Here is an 18,034-nt window from a genome sequence, read left to right as displayed (position 1 = left end):
GGTGAGGGTCCTCATCGGGAACGGCCGCATAAGATGGTCCCCTAGCGCAAACGCTTCATCAGCAACGAAGACGAATGGGAATCCTTCCACATTGTCTTCTGGAGGTGGCAAGTCCAAGCTGCCATTCTGGAGACGCCTGTAGAACTCCATCTGGGCGATGACTCCACCATCTGACATCCGGCCATTCTTCCCCACGTCCACATACAGGAACTCATAAGTAGCCGACACCACCGCCAACATCACAATACTATTGAACCCCTTATAGTTATAATAGTACGACCCCGAGTTTGGTGGTGGGACGATGTGGACGTGTTTCCCATCAATTGCCCCTCCGCAGTTAGGAAAGTCCCACCGCTGGGCAAAGTGGGAGGCCACAGTCTGCCATTCCTGTGGCGTGGAAGGAAACTGTGGAGCCAAACAAAAAAAAATTTAGTCATTTTGCACATAAACAGGGAAAGCAGATTAGACACAAACATTCTTGGCCAACATCAAGATAACATTTATTTGAGGGTGTTTTTAAAGACCAAAGTATAGGGTACACCTATCAGATTCCCCCTCCCCCCCCATGGGCCATTTCTAACATTATAGGGGGGGAGCTCTTGGACAGGTAACCCTCTCCACTTCATTGAGAGATGAATGCCTAAATAATGGGTATTACTTTGAACAGCCCCTCCTTAGTTACACTATTGGCAGCCCACTGGATAGGTAAGAAGTGTCATAATACAAAGATATAAATACACACTGTACACATTTGAGCACATTTGGACATTCTGCTATTACCTATCAAGATAATAATAGGATACAAAAACTTTAAACAGTACCATTTGAAAGTATACAGGCAGGCCCTTGCACTACATGCTTTGGGGAATTCATCCATACATCTGACCACAAAAGAGATGGGTATAGTGTGTATGGGTTTGGCAAAGTCAGCAGATAGATGATTGAGGATAGATAGAGAATTGGTATCAGCTGACTTAGCAGTTGGGGGGAGGGAGGGTTAAAAATTATTTGGGGACACCCAAAAAAAACCCATGGCACTCTGCCTGAATTTAAAGCACAAATCACATTTATAAACATTTTAGGGGGTGTTTGGGGTAAAGCACTACTAAGGAGCTGACAAAATACATTGTTAAGTGACTACATGAGGTGAATATAGGGGCAGGAGACCATGCTGGGGAGGTAAGTGAAGGCAAATATGTATGAAGGAGAAAAAAAATAATTACATAAAAATCCAGCATGCATGAGAACAAAGGGGACATTCACAGCATATTACAATCATGGTAATTAGGGAATGAGGAGAAAAATACAATATATTAGCAAACATTCAATACAATAAAATGTGATATAAAAGGATAAAAATCTTACCTTAATATACTCCTTCTGCAGGACCTGGATGATGGCAGAACAGGTCTCTGGGATAATGATCCCCAGAGCCTGGGGAGAGATGCCTGTCGAGAACTTCAAGTCCTGCAGGCTTCTCCCTGTCGCCAAGTACCGCAGGGTGGCGACGAGCCTCTGCTCCGGAATGATGGCTTGCCTCATGCAGGTATCCTGCCTGCTAATATAAGGGGTCAGCAAAGCCAACAAACGGTGAAATACGGGGTCCGTCATCCGGAGAAAGTTCCTGAAATCATCAGGATTATTCTCACGGATCTCACGGAGCAAAGGCATATGAGAGAACTGGTCACGCTGAAACAACCAATTCTTGGTCCATGAACTCCTCCCCACCCTGTTCATGGACTGGACTTGTGTCAAGGTAAGGACCCCAACACCAAGCCCTCGCACAGCACGAACTCTACGAGGAGTACGTATACGCAACATGGCTAGAAAACGGTTGGCTGCTCAGAACGAAGTAACAGAATGCACTGAAGAACAGCAAGGCCTGTGAAGAGCGACCTGAAAAACAGTAACAAACGAACAAGAACACAATGACAGAGTCACACGTAGTTTGCTGCACGCACTGAAGAGCAGATACAAACCCACAAGCACAAACTGAACAGCAAAAAACGATCTGAAAACCACGAGTCTGAAAAAGCGCGAATCGTCTCTCACCAAACTTTTATTAACATGAGATTAGCAAAAGGAACCCAAAGGGTGCCGCGCTTGGTTCTGAACTGGCCTTTTCTAGTCTCGTCATACATGGTGTACATCACCGCGTTCTTGGCGATCGGAAATTCTGACAACTTTGTGCGACTGTGTGTACGCAAAACAAGTTTGAGACAACATCCGTCGGAAAAAATCCATGGATTTTGTTGTCGGAATGTCCAATCAATGTCCAATCGTTTGTACGGGGCATTAAAGTGGATGTAAACCCGAATTTTTTTTTTTATATCATACTGTAGAGTATAAGATTTCCTATCATTTGAGCCCAGTCTTGCCACACAGAGTTAATCCATCTCTGAGCAATCCTCTTTTATTGTTCAGTGAGATAAATCTTGACAAACTGAGAAAAACTTTTCCCTGTAACTCCCCCTTGCTGTGAGTTACAGGGAATTTACATATCTTGTGCACTAGCCTAAGACACAGGCATTATTTTTGAATTCCCTCCCACTCCTTTCTTCAGCAGCTCTGCAAGGATTGGCTGTTCCACACCTCAGCATGATTTGGCATGCTGAAGTCATGTGGTTACTTTCCTGTCTTTTCACTGGATGTTAGAGATCATAGCAGACCTTCAGCAGAAGTTCAGTGTTAGAAATACACAGGAGAAAATACATATTGACAAGGGGAGTGTAGAGGTGGGCGGGGAGTCTACTGACATCACGACTCCACCCACCGAGCTCCAGACAACAGACCCGCCCACAGAATCTGCAGTTTTTCTGGTCTAATAACAGACAGAGGGGATACATTTGACAGGTAAAGATACATGCAGGAGGCATGTATATCCTTATAGATAACCCCTATGGTAGTAGTTTAGAAAGGATGACATTGGGTTTACATCCACTTTAAGGCATCAGCATACCAAGACATTTTTGACAATTTCATGCTCCCAACTTTGTGGGAACAGTTTGGGGATGGCCCCTTCCTGTTCCAACATGACTGCGCATCAGTGCACAAAGCAAGGTCCATAAGGACATGGATCAGCGAGGTTGGGGTTGAGGAAGTTGTCCGGCCTGCAAAGAGTCCTGACCTCAACCCAATTGAACATAGGGATGAATTAGAGCAGAGACTGCGAGCCAGGCCTTTTCCTCCACATCAGTGCCCGACCTCACAAATGCGCTTCTGGAAGAAGGGTGGGTCAACTCAGTAGTGAACTCTACGGACTAAGACTGGGATGGCATTAAAGTTCATGTACGTATAAAGGCAGGCGTCCCAATACTTTTGGTAATATAGTGTATATTGTTAATGTAGTAATATATATATGTATTATGTTTAGATGAATATTTGTTTTTTTTTTACATGCACTGCCCTTAGACAAAGTATTTTTTTTTTTTTGGACATTTTCCACTCACACGCAGAGCATGGCTTGGCCCCGCTCTCTTTCAATATTGGCTCACTGGCTGTGACTGACAGCGGCAGGAGCCAATGGTTCCCACTGCTGTGTGCGCCAACGAAGTGAGAGAGTCCCGGGAGAGCCGCTGCTTAAATGCACATTGCTGGATCGAAATAGGTGCTCAGGTAAATATAAGGGTGGGCTGGGGGGACCTGCACTCAGAAGATTTTCTTCCCTTAATGCATTCTATGCATTAAGGGAAGAAAATCTTCTGGGTGCAATCTTCTGCCTTTAGAACCAAAAAAAGAAATAATAAATATTTACATTTTCTAAAATAATAAACATATTATACTTACCTGCTGTGTGTAATGGTTTTGCACAAAGCAGTACTGATCCTCCTCTTCTCTGGTCCCCTACCAGCACTTCTGGTCCCCCCCCCCACCCGTCCAGCAAGTTGCTTGCTAAGGAGGGGTACTCATGCAGGCTCGATCCTGAGTTGCACTGTGTGCATCTTTTGACACACATAGTGTGGCTCAGCCCCACCCCCCTGCTCCGTCATCACTGGATTTGATTGACAGCAGCAAGTGCCAATGGCTCTCGCTGCTTTTACATGGTCCACTGCAGAGGGATGGAGATTGGAGCCGTGCAGCTCTCATGCACATCGCTGGACCAAGATCAGCTCAAGTAAATATGTAGAGAGGGCAGCTGTAGCTAAAATGTATTTTTATGCAGAGAATGCATTAAGGTAAAAAAACATTTAGCCTTTAGAATCACTTTAAAGAATGAGGTGAAGCTTTGCTGACTTCCATCATCCAATTATGTACAAGCAAAACTACTGTCTTTTTATTTTCTTGCATGTGATCGGGTATTCTTTGCAAATTGAATATTTGCCATATTAACTAAGCTAAGAGGAAATTTCTTTGCAAAGTGAACAGCCTATTTGCCTTTAGTAAATAAACCTCAAACACACTGCTTCTGCTAGAAAGTGATATGTTACTTATAAGGCCTCTTGAATACTGGGCATTTAGCCCTGGTGCCGGAGATTTTTGGCATTTAGCACAGGTGCCAGGTACAGATGCACCGTCCAACCCCGCTACTGGCAACCTCTCAAACTGTATGAGTGGCTGATAGCTGCTGCGATATTGGGCTGCACTGTGCACTGAGTCATACTTATGTTTGGTGCAGTATGCAGTTAGTGACAAAGGCAGCAAGCAGTGTGGGGACACAAATAGCAATAAAATCTTGACAGAGGGTCTAACCCTTCCCCATCCTCTCCAATCCCCAATCTCTCTTTGCCTATAGATACACTTTAAGAATGCTTTAGCCCTTTCTGATTTTACTTATAGCTGTATTTCTTTTACTACAAACAATACTATAACAACCAAAAAAAGGTTGTTTTTTTTCTGATTTGCAACACACAAAAATAAAAACTGAAATCTGGTTGGTTGTTAAGGCACTTCAAAGTTATAACATGTTCATTCCAGAGCATGGAGCCCCCCCCCCTTCCTCTACCTGACCCCCCACTAATGCCGCGTACACACGATCGGACTTCTCGTCGGAAAAAGTTATGACAGCTTTTCCGACAGGATTCCGCCTTGCATACACACGGTCACGCAAAAGTTCGCTGAACTTACGACCGTTATGAACGTGGTGACGTACAACACTACGACGAGCCGAGAAAATGAAGTTCAGTGCTTCCAAGCATGCTTCGAATTGTTTCCGAGCATGCGTAGGAATTTTACGCGTCGGAATTGCCACAAGACGATAGGAACTTTTCCCGACCGAAAAATTAAGAACATGCTCTCAATCTTTTGCTGTCTGGAATTCGGCCAGCAAAAGTCCGATGGAGCATACACACGGTCGCGTTTTCCGACAAAAAACTCTCATCGGTCTTTTGCGGGACAAAATTCCGATTGTGTGTACACGGCATTAATCTGAACCCTCCCCCTTTCTTTTCTTTTGAGATCTACTCCCTTTCTTTTCTCGCCAAGACACTAACCTAATATGGTCTGGAGGGTGCCCCCCGATACCTGGGAAGCCAGACCCCCCAATAGCTGGGAGGGGAGCTGGTGTTTCCCGGAAGGTGGGCTGTATTCCAAGGCCCATGTTATAGAGCATGGACATGGTCATAGGCTATGATATGAGGATTACGGTGGAAGAACCACAGTAGGAATACACCACAAGCACTAGAACAAACAAGGTACAGTCTATATCAGTATAGGTTTATTGGATTTGAAAATACAAGAAGTAGACTCCTTGTATATTTTATATGTATGATGTACTGAGGTCGCTGTGCAATGCTCAATGTAATGTTGAGATCTTTGTTTTGGTTCTAAGAAAACTTTAATAAAAATCATTGAAACATTGTAGAATCTGTTGAACCCCTTATATCAGCACTTGTCCAACAGATAGACAGACTGTCCGAACCTTTTAGCTATTAAGCCCAAGCTGGGGTGAAACGTGGACCTCCATGCTCCAACTTTTTGTAAACCCAATGCCAATATGCAATGTGACCATTTACAAATCAATACAATAATTGCCATTGTCTAATTTTCTCTGATTTGTGCAGCAATGGAAAACGACGGGGAAGTCCATATTGAGTTGTATTTAAACTGCAGTCATTGCAAGTCTGGAAGTTGTAAGAAGGACAGTGAGCAGAGAGTGCTGTGTGTGTGCGAGGCTGGGACCACGCTGTCAGCTAATAACATCACCTGTGTAGGTAGGAAACTGTCCAACCTATGGCTTCTGTTTTCTTAAAATGTAATTGTATGAGAAAATAGCTATCAATTTGTTATAGATTTGTTGGGGTATTTATGCACTACAGCAAGCAAGAAACATATTTGTTTTTCGATTAAACTGCACGAGTCATTTCTGACAGCTAATGCCCACCCCAAGGGATTGAGGGGGACAGGGGAGGGGAGCTCCATGACACAGCCTTTAATTGACAGCCTCAGCTGTGCATGCTTGCCTATGATTTTGTGTAGAGGGAGGTGTGTCCCTTCCCTCTACTCAGGTCTCAGGTTACACTCAGCTCTCTACTGTGCAGAATGTGACATCAGATCCCCACTCCTGCTTTCTGGAGCTCAGAGATGCTATGTCAAATGTGTGCTTTAGGAGGCTGTAGAGACAAGAGAGTTGCAGATAAACTGGTACAACTTATGCACAAGGATTTGTTTCATCTGAATGTATTAATTGAGGCAAGTCATTTCACTGGGTAAATGTGAGGGTTTACAACCACTTTAAAATTATACTGAAATAAAAGGTTATGCATGTCACTACTTTCCCTGTTTCTGGTATTTTCTATATTTTATTTTCTTTGGAAAATGAATTTAGTACTAAAGACATTTTTTCCAGGCCTTGTAATGCTGCGTACACACGAGTGAAATGTCCAATAGAAAAAGTCAGACGGAGTCTTTTCATCGTCTATTCCGATCGTGTGTGTGCCTCATCGGACTTTTCTTTTTCGAAAATTCTGATGAACCTAGAAATGGAACATGTTCTAGATATTTCTGACGGAACCAATTCCTATTGGGAAAACCGCTCGCCTGTATGCTGTTCCGACGGACCATAAACGTTGCATGCTCTGAAGCAAGTACAAGAAGTAAGCTATTGGCTACTGGCTAATGAACGTCCTTTTTCTAGTCCCATCATACAGGTATTACGTCACCGCTTTCTGGATGGTCGGACTTTAGTTTGACCGTGTATAGGCAAGACCGCTTGAATGGAATTCCGTCTGAGTTCCGTCGGAGAAACCTTCGGAGTTTAGTCCGATGGCAAAACCGGTCGTGTGTACGCGGCATCACAAACACATTTCAACAATATTAGATTTTAGTTTCAGAAACTCTTCTCTTGTCTTCACAGTAAATACAAACCCGATGGCAAAACTGGTCGCGTGTACGCGGCATCACAAACACATTTCAACAATATTAGATTTTAGTTTCAGAAACTCTTCTCTTGTCTTCATAGTAAATACAAACCTGTCAGTAATTTAAACTTTAAAATGTAAAAGCCCTGGCCAAGGACAGAAACCACAGGGTCCCTGCTAGCCAAAAAATCTTCCTAATCCCTGCTAAGCTGTCCAAGATTTGAACCGTCCATGGCCAGCTTTAGTCTGCTGTGGCTCTTTGCTATCCAGTGAGTGGCCGGTTGCTGGGTTATCATCTAGCTTTTTTCCACCACTGCACTGTAGAGAAAAATCAGGTCACCAACCTTGGTGTGCTAACTGGAAGGGCTGTGTAAATCTCAGGAATGTGTAGATCGAGATACAAACCCTTTGACATCAGCTACTGTAATGTACCCAGTGATGGAGCCCAAAGCGCAGAGGAAGGCCTCTCCTTCAGCTCTGGCTCAGGAGTCCTGGTAAAGTAACAGGAAATGCCAGAGCACAAAGTGGCACGAGTGCCTGATAAGACTTCTGCTGGAGAATGCTGATGTGCGTCAGGATACGCAGGAGCAGCTGGCTGATGGCACCCTGGCAGAAGAGCAGGAACTGATGTCAGGTACAGTTACAGATTGATCAGGTGCAGGTCAGACAGACCAGGTCAGCAACTAGCAGGCAGATCAGACACAGGCGGCAGGCAGAAGAGTAGTCAGAAGTCAGGCCGAGGTCAGGAACAGCAAAGGTGGATGAGCAGAAGAGTAAGAGAAAAAGCTTAGTCCAGAGGCAAGCCAGGGGTCAGTGCAGGCAGATTTTAGGCAAAGTCAGGAGCAGGTTGGATCAGCAACAGAAGAGCAATACAAGAAACGATACACAGATGCTTCAAGAACATAACAGACCAAACGGCACTGACACAATGAATTAGTGCAGTTCAAATAGCTCACCTGGTGCCAATGAACACTTGTGCACACACACACACATGCTAAATGGCCACAAACGGGCTTCCAGGAACCACGTGCATGCGCACATGTATGCGTCTACCCTGACAGCTCCAGTATTTGTACTTAAAGTGAAACTGAAGTCTGCTCACATAATTTGTAATAAAACATCTATGCCATTCTGGAGCTTCCCTCCAACCACTTTGCATATTATTTTATATATACTGTGATTCTGTATTTGCCAAATATGCTGCAGAAATCTCCCTCCACTGAGTCTGACTATAGCCATTTTAACTGTGGGCAGCTGAAGCTGCTGCCTGTTTACTTCCTGGATTTACACAGACACACAGAGGCACACCTCCAGCTCTGCAGCTCTCATTGGCCCTCTTTTGACTCATTCCCCCTCCCTTCCTTCCTACTCTCATGAAAATGAGAGAGAGCTGTGCATGATGTCATAAGCCTAGGCTGTTTACCAGACAAGAAACAGGAAGTGGGATGTATAAGGTATTTGCTGGTAGAAATAAAATGTTTTATTATCCAAAGTTAAAATAACAAGGGCAGAAGATTTAATAGATGGAAAGATGAAAAAACGACTGAAGTTCTGCTTTAAGTGGCATATTTAGCTGTTTTCCTGGGGTTCAGATTTACCAGGCGTGCAAGACCCAAATACAGGGTGACAGTGTATGAGGTCAGGCAGTGGAAAAGACAGCACCTGTCAAGCTTCAGGTGACCTCTGACCCCTGGCACTTAAGCTGACGTGTAAAGCTCAGACAAAGTAAGCAAAGCTAAATAAGGGGAAAATAAATATGAACAATGCACAACTAATTAAAAATGGTCAGATTCTTGTATAAGTTCAGTGTTGACTGATTTTGTTAAAGAAAAGCTTAAGGGAAAAAGAAAAAGCTAATTATTTTTACTTTGGGTAATATACAATAATTGAACCTTAATAAGACAGCAGCATGGGATCTCAATATGTATGGAATATTTGATGAAAAAAGTCATATAATACTGAAATGATAAGACATTAACCTAAACTTTCTTTAATATTGTTTCAGCACCCAAAGGTCCTATTGCAGACAGGCAGCTTCCTCTTCCACTTATTCTCGCTGTCCTTATTGCTACAGTTATACTTGGTGTAATATTTGCCTGTGGAAGTTTGTTATTTGGTAAGTATGCTCAATATATTATCTTAAAGCGGAACTCCGCCGAAATTTTTTTTTTTTAAAGTCAGCAGCTACAAATACTGCAGCTGCTGACTTTTAAAACTTGGACACTTACCTGTCCAGGGCGCCCGCGATGTCGGCACCCGAGGCCGAACCGTCTCTCGGTCCTCGGGTGCTGCCGCCTCCATCTTCGGTAAGGGAATCAGGAAGTGAAGGCTTGCGGCTTCACTTACCGGTTCCCTACTGTGCATGCGCGAGTCGCGCAGCGCAATACGGATGGTCCCTGCTGTCTCTGGGACCCGTGTGTTTCCCAGCAGACAGCGGGGGGGGGGGGGGAGCAGGAAGTGGCGTAAATAACCGCAGATTCTGCGGCTATCTATGCCGGATGTGGGTACAGATACCTGTAATATACAGGTATCTGCACCCCCCTAACCCCCTGAAAGGTGCCAACTGTGACACCGGAGAGGGGGAGGAATCAGATGAGTGGAAGTTCCACTTTTGGGTGGAACTCCACTTTAAACGGGTCATGTGTTAAAAAAAAAAAGTATGGGGATACTTTTATATCATTTCTGTATACAGCTAGTGAAAAACACAAAAGTGATTTATATGTTGTGTAAAAAGCTTTTAAACAATGTTTGCTTTTTGTTTTTCATATTATACTGTAGTTGAAAAGACTGACAAACACTGCTCCTAATTGAAAGGCAGTGGCTTGGCACTGTCATCCTAAAACCGAAAGTGCTGTTACTGGCAGGATCTCCCGATAGGAAAAGTTACAAATAGGTTTAAAAAACTGTATTTGCTTAAGAAAAGTGTATATATAAGACATGATGCCAAATATACTGCAAAAAAAGAGCTTTAGAGTTTACTTACTGTATACTTTCATACCGGCCTTCCCACTTACGCTCTCCCCACCCATATGTGACAGTGAGGTGTGCCTGGTTTACCTTTCAATAAGCACCTGCACTGTCACTGGGGAGGAAGTTGAACGAGTCATATACTCCCCCAGTAGTGTATTTAGGTTTTGTGCTGCCCTAAGCCTGAATAAACTTGTGCATCCCCTAATTTAAATATGACCCACCCCTTCCGGTCAAGGCCACACCCCTTGCTGTTTAAGACCCGCCCTGAAATTTTCGAGTGGGGACACTAGTTCTAAGGGCCTGGGGGGTGGGGGCAATGGATTTTCTTAATTTGCATAGATTTCCTCTCATTTCCTGTTTGGCTATGGGGCAGGAAGTGAAGGGAAATCTCTGCAATGGGACAGGGATGGTAAAAAATAAACTGACAGGGGCTTTAACCGTCCCTTACGCTATCCAAAATGAAAAAAAAAACTGTTAAAAAAAAGTGTTGCCTATAGTTCTACTTTAAGCACAAATTTCTGATAATTTTATGGAGAGGACTCAGAAGATATAACCATGCCAATGGCACAGCAGAAAACATATAGCACAGTGAGGAAGGTTTGTTGTCCAGGATGAGAGGACAGTCAAAATTAGAAGCAGCGCTCCCCCCACAGTTGCGGAATGCCAGCCGCCCGCATACCGGAAGCAGCGTGGCCGCTTTATGGGGGGGCTAGACTAATTTGCCTCTCAGCCCAGTCTGCCCCATAAGATTGGCGCTACACTAACAGTGTAGCGCAAGCTGGCAGGGACTCTTTGTGTGCTGCCCCCCTGCAAAGTGCTGCCCTAGGCCTGGACCTTGTAGGCCTAGGCCAGGATACAGCACTGTGCTCCCCCATACCTGGAAGTACCAGATAAGTCACTTTAATTCCATGGGCAAAATGAGCAGCAGAGAATCTGAGGGTAGGTATGTATATGCAGTTGCGGGAGCTGGAATTAAAGTAAACCTGCTGTTTTGTCTTGTATGGACAAAGAAAAGGTTTACTTAAAGTGTATCTAAACACAAGAAAAGCATAAATGTAATGTAATGTAATGTAATGTATTATGTCTTATCAATCCTGAAATATGGTGGCTGCCTTAGTTTTCATATTTTTCTTGATTTCACTTGGTGATGCAGCCAGGGTGACTGACCATTTACAATTGACAGACTGCTTACAATGGTTAAAATTGCTTAGCTTTTTCCAAAAGGAAAAAAACTGCTTAAAGGGTTAGTTCACCTTTACCGAAAACCTGTACAAATGACAACTGAACCACTCCCCTAACCCTGCAGCTGTACTTACCTATGGCGATGCTCAGCTCTTAGGTCACTCACAGCAAATCCACCAGTCCTGGGACTTGAAATCCCCACTGCTCTCTCTCTCTTCTCCATCCAGCACTGCCAGGATGGATCAGATGGATTCTGATTGGCCAGCGCTGTCCATGGGTTGGTGCTGACCAATCAAAAGCAACCTGGTCCCTCCTGGCAAGAACCACTAGTCCTGAACCGGTGGAGCAGCTGTGGGTGACAGCTGAGAATCGCCGTAGGTAAGTACAGCAAGGATCAGGATGGGGGGGGGGTCCAGTGTTAGGTCAGAGTTCTAAAAAGTGTTATCTGGAGTTAGCTAATTTGTTAGTCAAGTTCATCTAAATCTGCTAGTCTAACAATACCCTTTCCACAAGTTGACAGTGCTACTGCCCAATGGTGGCTCCATTGCTCTTTCATATAGTGGAGGTACCCTATTGCCGTGTACACGCGGTCGGATTTTCCGACGGGAAATGTTTGATAGGAGCGTTTTGTCGGAAATGTGTGTAGTGTGTAGGCTCCATCAGACATTTTCCATTGGAATTCCCGCCAAACAAAATTTGAAATCTGGATCTCAAATTTTCCGAGAACAAAGTCCATTGTCGGAAATTCCGATCGTCTGTACACAATTCCGACGCACAAAATTCCAGGCATGTTCTGAATCAAGCAGAAGAGCCGCACTGGCTACTGAACTTCATTTTTCTCGGCTTGTCCTACGTGTTGTACGCCACCGCGTTCTTGACGTTCGGAATTTCCGACAAGATTGACCGTGTGTATGCAAGACAAGTTTGAGCCAACATCCGTCAGAAAAAAAACATGGATTTTGTTGTTGGAATGTACGATCGTGTGTACGTGACATAAGACGTAAGAAGTATGTTACTGGATTACTAGATTAAAATAGAAGATAAAAAGCCTGAAAAAACAAACAAATGCAGCCTCTACTTTTAAAGATTATTTAGCTGCAATACATTTTTTTTTTTTTGGAATTTAGATGCGCTGTAAAGCCTTTTTTTTTCTTTTTTTAATTACATTTTATTTAAAGATTTTTTTTTAAAGCTTAGTACATTTTCTGCAAAGACAGAAAATTGACTGTAATGCCCTGTACACACGGTCGGACTTTCCGACGGGATATGTGCGATCAGAGCTTGTTGTCGTAAAATTCCAACCGTGTGTAGGCTCCATCGGACTTTTTCCATCGGAATTTCCGACACACAAAGTTTGAGAGCAGGCTATAAAATTTTCCGACAACAAAATCCATTTGCGTAAAATCCGACCGTGTGTGGACAATTCCGACGCACAAAGTGCCAGGCATGCTCAGAATAAATTAAGAGACGAAAGCTATTGGCTACTGCCCCGTTTATAGTCCCGACGTACGTGTTTTACGTCACTGCGTTCAGAACGATCGGATTTTCCAACAACTTTGTGCGACCGTGTGTATGCAAAACAAGTTTGAGCCAACATCTGTTGGAAAAAATCCATGGATTTTGTTGTCAGAATGTCCGATCAATGTCCGATCGTGTGTACAGGGCATTAGTATTGTCAGAAATTGTGTGCCTACTGTAAATAACTTCCTGTGAACTGAAATCACAAACAATATTATCAGCTTTCTTAGTTATCATTTGTGAACTACAAAGCAATGTCTGTACATAATTGAGATGAAGACGGGGGGGGGGGGGGGGGGGTGTTTGTGGTAAAATCAGATGAGCCGTCTAGGGTGACAATGCTGCTCCTCCATAGATACATGTGAGTCTTGTTACCATGTTACCGGCAGATGAAAATAAAGGAAAAAAGGCTGAAAATGCAGCCATCACATCTAAGTTGCATTTTTGTTTTTTGGGTTTGCGTTAAAGCACAGATACTTGTAAAGCTCAAAATACTGTAAAATGACATAAACATGAGATAAAACACACAACCTGATATGTTTGCTGGGTTCTTGTTTGGAGTTTAAATAACCACGCTGTAGCACTTCGTTACCAATAGTGTTCAGTAAAAAGCAACAATCATCAAAGTGTTATCAGGATATGTATTGGTAGTATGGATTTCACAATGTCAGCACCAAAAGATGAATTGAAACATGTAGTGAAATTATTCAGTCAATAATTCTTATAATTATCCTAGATCCTTATACCTTGATGTCCACCATAATGAGGATGGAATCTCTGGACTGATACAGAAACACTTGGCATATTGACTTGCTATTCTCCCCCATGATTGTTCCTTTCATTCTGTCAGTTATTGTCATGATATAAACTCCTACTCATTTCTTCTACTTATCTATAGTAGTGCAACCGAGATAATGACAAGATCAATTCTCCCCTTGAGGTCAACATCAATACATCAAAAGAGATTATGTGTAGTATTTATAGAGAGGCTGGGATTTCTCAATCAATCAATGTATTCATATGGTACTATATTCAGAGCAACAGGCAGGCTAATTAAAGCTAAACCCCAGGCAAAGAACTAAATTCACAGCAGAAATACATATATTTGGGCTGTTCTACCTGACCAAGGATTTGAAATTCTGTGATGTTAAGGTGCAAGAGACATACACCAAGTCAAATTAACCACATGCCGACCGCCGTATTTAGATATACTTCGAAAGAATGGCACGGACAGGCAAATGGGCGTACAGGTACGTCCCTTTAAATTTGCCGCCGTGTGGTCGGCGCGCGCGCGACCCTGCTGCGAGCTCTGTGATCGTGCCCGCGGGACCCGCGGACTCGACGTCTGCCGGTGTCCAGCGATCGTGTCACGGAGCTGAAGAATGGGGAGATGTCAGTGTAAACACAACATCTCCCCGTTCTTCCTAGTGACATGTCATCAGTGACGTGTCAATCGTAGCCATGCCCCCCTAACAGTTGGAATCACTCCCTAGGACACACTTAACCCCTTCCTAGCCCCCTAGTGGTTAACCCCTTCACTGCCAGTCACATTCACACACTAATCAAAGCATTTTTAATCACACTGATCGCTGTATAAATGTGAATGGTCCCAAAATAGCGCCAAAAAGTGATAAATGTGAATGGTCCCAAAATAGCGCCAAAAAGTGTCCGATGTGTCTGCCATAATGTCGCAGTCACGATAAAAACCGCAGATCGCCACCATTACTAGTAAAAAAAAAAAAAAATAATAAAAATGCCATAAATCTATCCCCTAAGTTGTAGACGCTATAACTTTTGCGCAAACCAATCAATAAACTCTAATTGCGATTTTTTTTTTTACCAAAAATATGAAGAAGAATATGTATCGACCTAAACTGAGGAAAAAAATGTTTTTTTATATATTTTTGGGGATATTTATTATAGCAAAAAGTAAAAAAATATTGTTTTTTTTTTTTTTTTCAAAATTGTCGCTCTTTTTTTGTTTATAGCGCAAAAAATAAAAACCACCAAAAGAAAGCTCTATTTGTGGGAAAAAAAGGACGTCAATTTTGTTTGGGAGCCACATCGCACGACTGCGCAATTACCAGTTAAAGCGACGCAGTGCCGAATCCCAAAAAGTGCTCTGGTCTTTGGCCAGCCAAATGGTCCGGGGCTGAAGTGGTTAAGGAACTCACTTATTAGATGCATTTAAAAATAAAATGAATAATTTTAAAATGACTACATAACCACAATAATGGGTGTTTCATATCTGGAGGTCAACATTAACTCACTTTAGTGTGTTAGACTGCTACTAACTCTACATCGCTATACCTCCTCCATATGTATATGCTTCCTCTATAAGGAGCTGACAATCTGGAAAGAGGGACTCTTTGACCACTTCAGCCCTGGAAGATTTTACCCCCTTCATGACCAGGCTATTCACTGCGTTACTTTAACCACTTAAGGACCGGAAGGTTTTACAAGTATTCCAGTTGTAAAGATTCATACGTTGGAACACAAATGGGGACATGTCTGTCTTTTTTATAGACTGGTTATAGGTGGTCCTATGGGGTCAAGGGAGGAGTAGCGTAGTAAGCTAACATAAAGATAGGCCAGGTTGAGGAAATTATGGTAAGTAGCTAAAAACAATTTTCTGTAATTTGTAAATATGCAATTTTATCCTTTTCCTACTGCAGTTTACCACCGCAAGAAGAAGCAGCTGGAGGGTGCGCGGGTGAGATTGCAGAGCACCGAGTACAAACTTAGTAAAATCCGTAGTTCCATTATCATGACAGATTACAATCCAAATTACTGCTTTGCTGGGAAAGGAGCCGGGCTAAGCGAACTGAAGGAAGTTCCTCGGAAAAATATCACTTTGCTCAGGTAAGAAAAATTGAGGTCAAAATATTTTGTAACTTTGTTGTGCCGTTCTTGTTATTTACACACCCCTGCAGCACAGCACAGCCAGGAAGATCACTTTACTGCCTTTAGGCAGGTTTCACAAGGGCTGTCCGATCAGGTCCACCTGTCAGTTTTTCAGGTGGACCTGATTGGACACTCCATAGCTCTCTATAGAGCATCGGATGTCAGCGGACAAACGCCAGCATCTGATCCTGTTCGCCAAAAACAGCGGATCGAATGACATTTTGGATGGAAAAGGACAAACGGTCTGTTTCCATCTGACAGCCCCGTAGAGAACAGCGGGGCTGTGTCCGTGTCCGCTGTGCACGATGGAGCAGACATGGACCTGTCGTCTGCCTACTCAGTGGGGAGATCCCCTGCTGAGCAGGCGGATGTGGACTACGGACATGCCCGTGTGAAACCAGCCTTATGCTTGACTTTAGTACTGCTGGTTCAGCTATACTGCTTCTTGGATCACTTCCTGCTAAAGGGACGGAGAATATGATGCTTATTCATTTTCCAGTGAGCAAGCAGAAAGCATCTGTGCCCTAAAGTTCTCATACATAGCTTGAATTTTGGCTGATTCCTGCTGAACAAGTAAAAAAAAAAAATCAATTGAGCAGGGTGGAAAATTATTGGCCAAACAGTGATTAAAGTCCTATTAGATGTAGTCACTGTTCTGGTATTCAGTCAGCTTTGAGTGTCACAGCTGCCTGAATACAGTAGTTGACAGTGGAGATTCCCGTATCCATTGCATTAGCCCATGTGCAGCTAAGTGATCAACACTAGCAGGAAGTGTCGAGATAGATGGTGCCCGGGATGCAGAACAGTCTGCTCAATCCCTATTCCAATCGCACACGTTCCTGGTAAAATGGCTCATAAAATGGTGGGTGCTGCAGCGATTACCAGTTGGGTCCTGGAATGATGAAAAAGTATCCCAAACAGGTGGGGAAAAGAAAAGCGGGGTTAAATGGAAGGGCAACGACCAAATTAGAGTAGAAAAAGGTATCACTTTATTGGCATGAACATAAATAGCAGGTAGCGGGGTAATGACCCAGTGCAGTACTGTGACTATAAAAATAGCGCCGACCACCTATGAAGGTGAGTCAGTCGCATCCACAAACAGGGGGAACAAAATGGACATAAAACAAAAACATATAACAAAAACAAAAACAGCGTCCGGACGCACAGTTAATTGATGTCAGTCCTGCTGATCCAATGGATAGTGGGGAGAGCAATTGCTCTGGAAGCATCAAACATACGTACATCTTCGCCAGCACACCATGGATCAGCAATAAGTCGTCCAAAAAGGTTTTAATGAAAGGAAGTCACATCACAAAGGAAGGTGCAACGTTTCGGGGCCGCGCAGAACCCCTTCGTCATGTTTAAATCAACTAAATAGACATGTAAAGAACAGAACATTTTTTTAATTTTTAGTTTCGTAAACTAATTCAAAATTTTCAGAATGATTCAAATTCGGATCGGTCGAAATCTTATCAACTGATTCGAAATCAGTGGGAAGAATAGCTGGTTGTTAAGGAGTGGGCCGGGAAGCCGGCCAATGCGTCATTCACAACCATGAGTCATCAGCTGTCAGTGGTTTCTCAACTGAGAGTTGAAATGTAAACAAAAGAATTCTAGCAATAGAAAAGTCAGAAAAAAAACAGCGTGCCCCCCCCCCCCCCCCCCCCCCACAGTCCATACCGGGTCTTCGGGTCTGGTATGGATTCTAGGGGGAACCCCCACACCAACATTTTTAAAAAATGGCGTGGGGCCCCCCCAAAATCCATACCAGACCTTCATCCGAACATGCAGCCCAGAACCATACCAGGCCATATGCCCTCGACATGGGGGGGGTGCTTTGGTGCTTGTCCCCATGTTGTTGGGGACAAGAACCTCTTACCCACAACCCTGGGCGGTGGTTGTGGGGATCTGCGGGCAGGGGGGCTTATCGGAATCTGGAAGCCCCCTTTAACAAGGGGTCCCCCAGATCCTGCCCCCCCCCCCCATGAGAATGAATTTGGGGTACCTATTCACCAAAAAAGTTTAAAAAGTGAAAAAAGACATTACACACGTTTTTGCCAATTCCTTAATTAAAAAATTAAAAAACAATGTCCGCTGATGTAGATCCATCCTCAATCATGCTGATCCAAATTCAAATTGTTCCAAAAATTTTGAATTCATTAGAA

General features: G+C 43.5%; 1 protein-coding gene across 1 annotated transcript in view; it reads left to right on the top strand.

Annotated features, from left to right (window-relative positions):
- The window catches only part of LTK (leukocyte receptor tyrosine kinase), a 142,170-nt gene that overhangs the window by 75,660 nt on the left and 48,476 nt on the right, over positions 1–18,034 (top strand). The window contains exons 11-13 of the mRNA XM_073609766.1: positions 6,000–6,149; positions 9,301–9,411; positions 15,641–15,827. Of these exons, the coding sequence (XP_073465867.1) occupies positions 6,000–6,149; positions 9,301–9,411; positions 15,641–15,827 (448 nt within the window). The remainder of the gene's footprint in view (positions 1–5,999; positions 6,150–9,300; positions 9,412–15,640; positions 15,828–18,034) is intronic.

Source organism: Aquarana catesbeiana, linkage group LG13 (assembly GCF_042186555.1).
Source record: "Aquarana catesbeiana isolate 2022-GZ linkage group LG13, ASM4218655v1, whole genome shotgun sequence".
Lineage (NCBI taxonomy): Eukaryota > Metazoa > Chordata > Amphibia > Anura > Ranidae > Aquarana > Aquarana catesbeiana.
The sequence above is the reverse complement of the archived record's forward strand: the minus strand, read 5'-3'. Positions and strand labels throughout refer to the sequence as shown.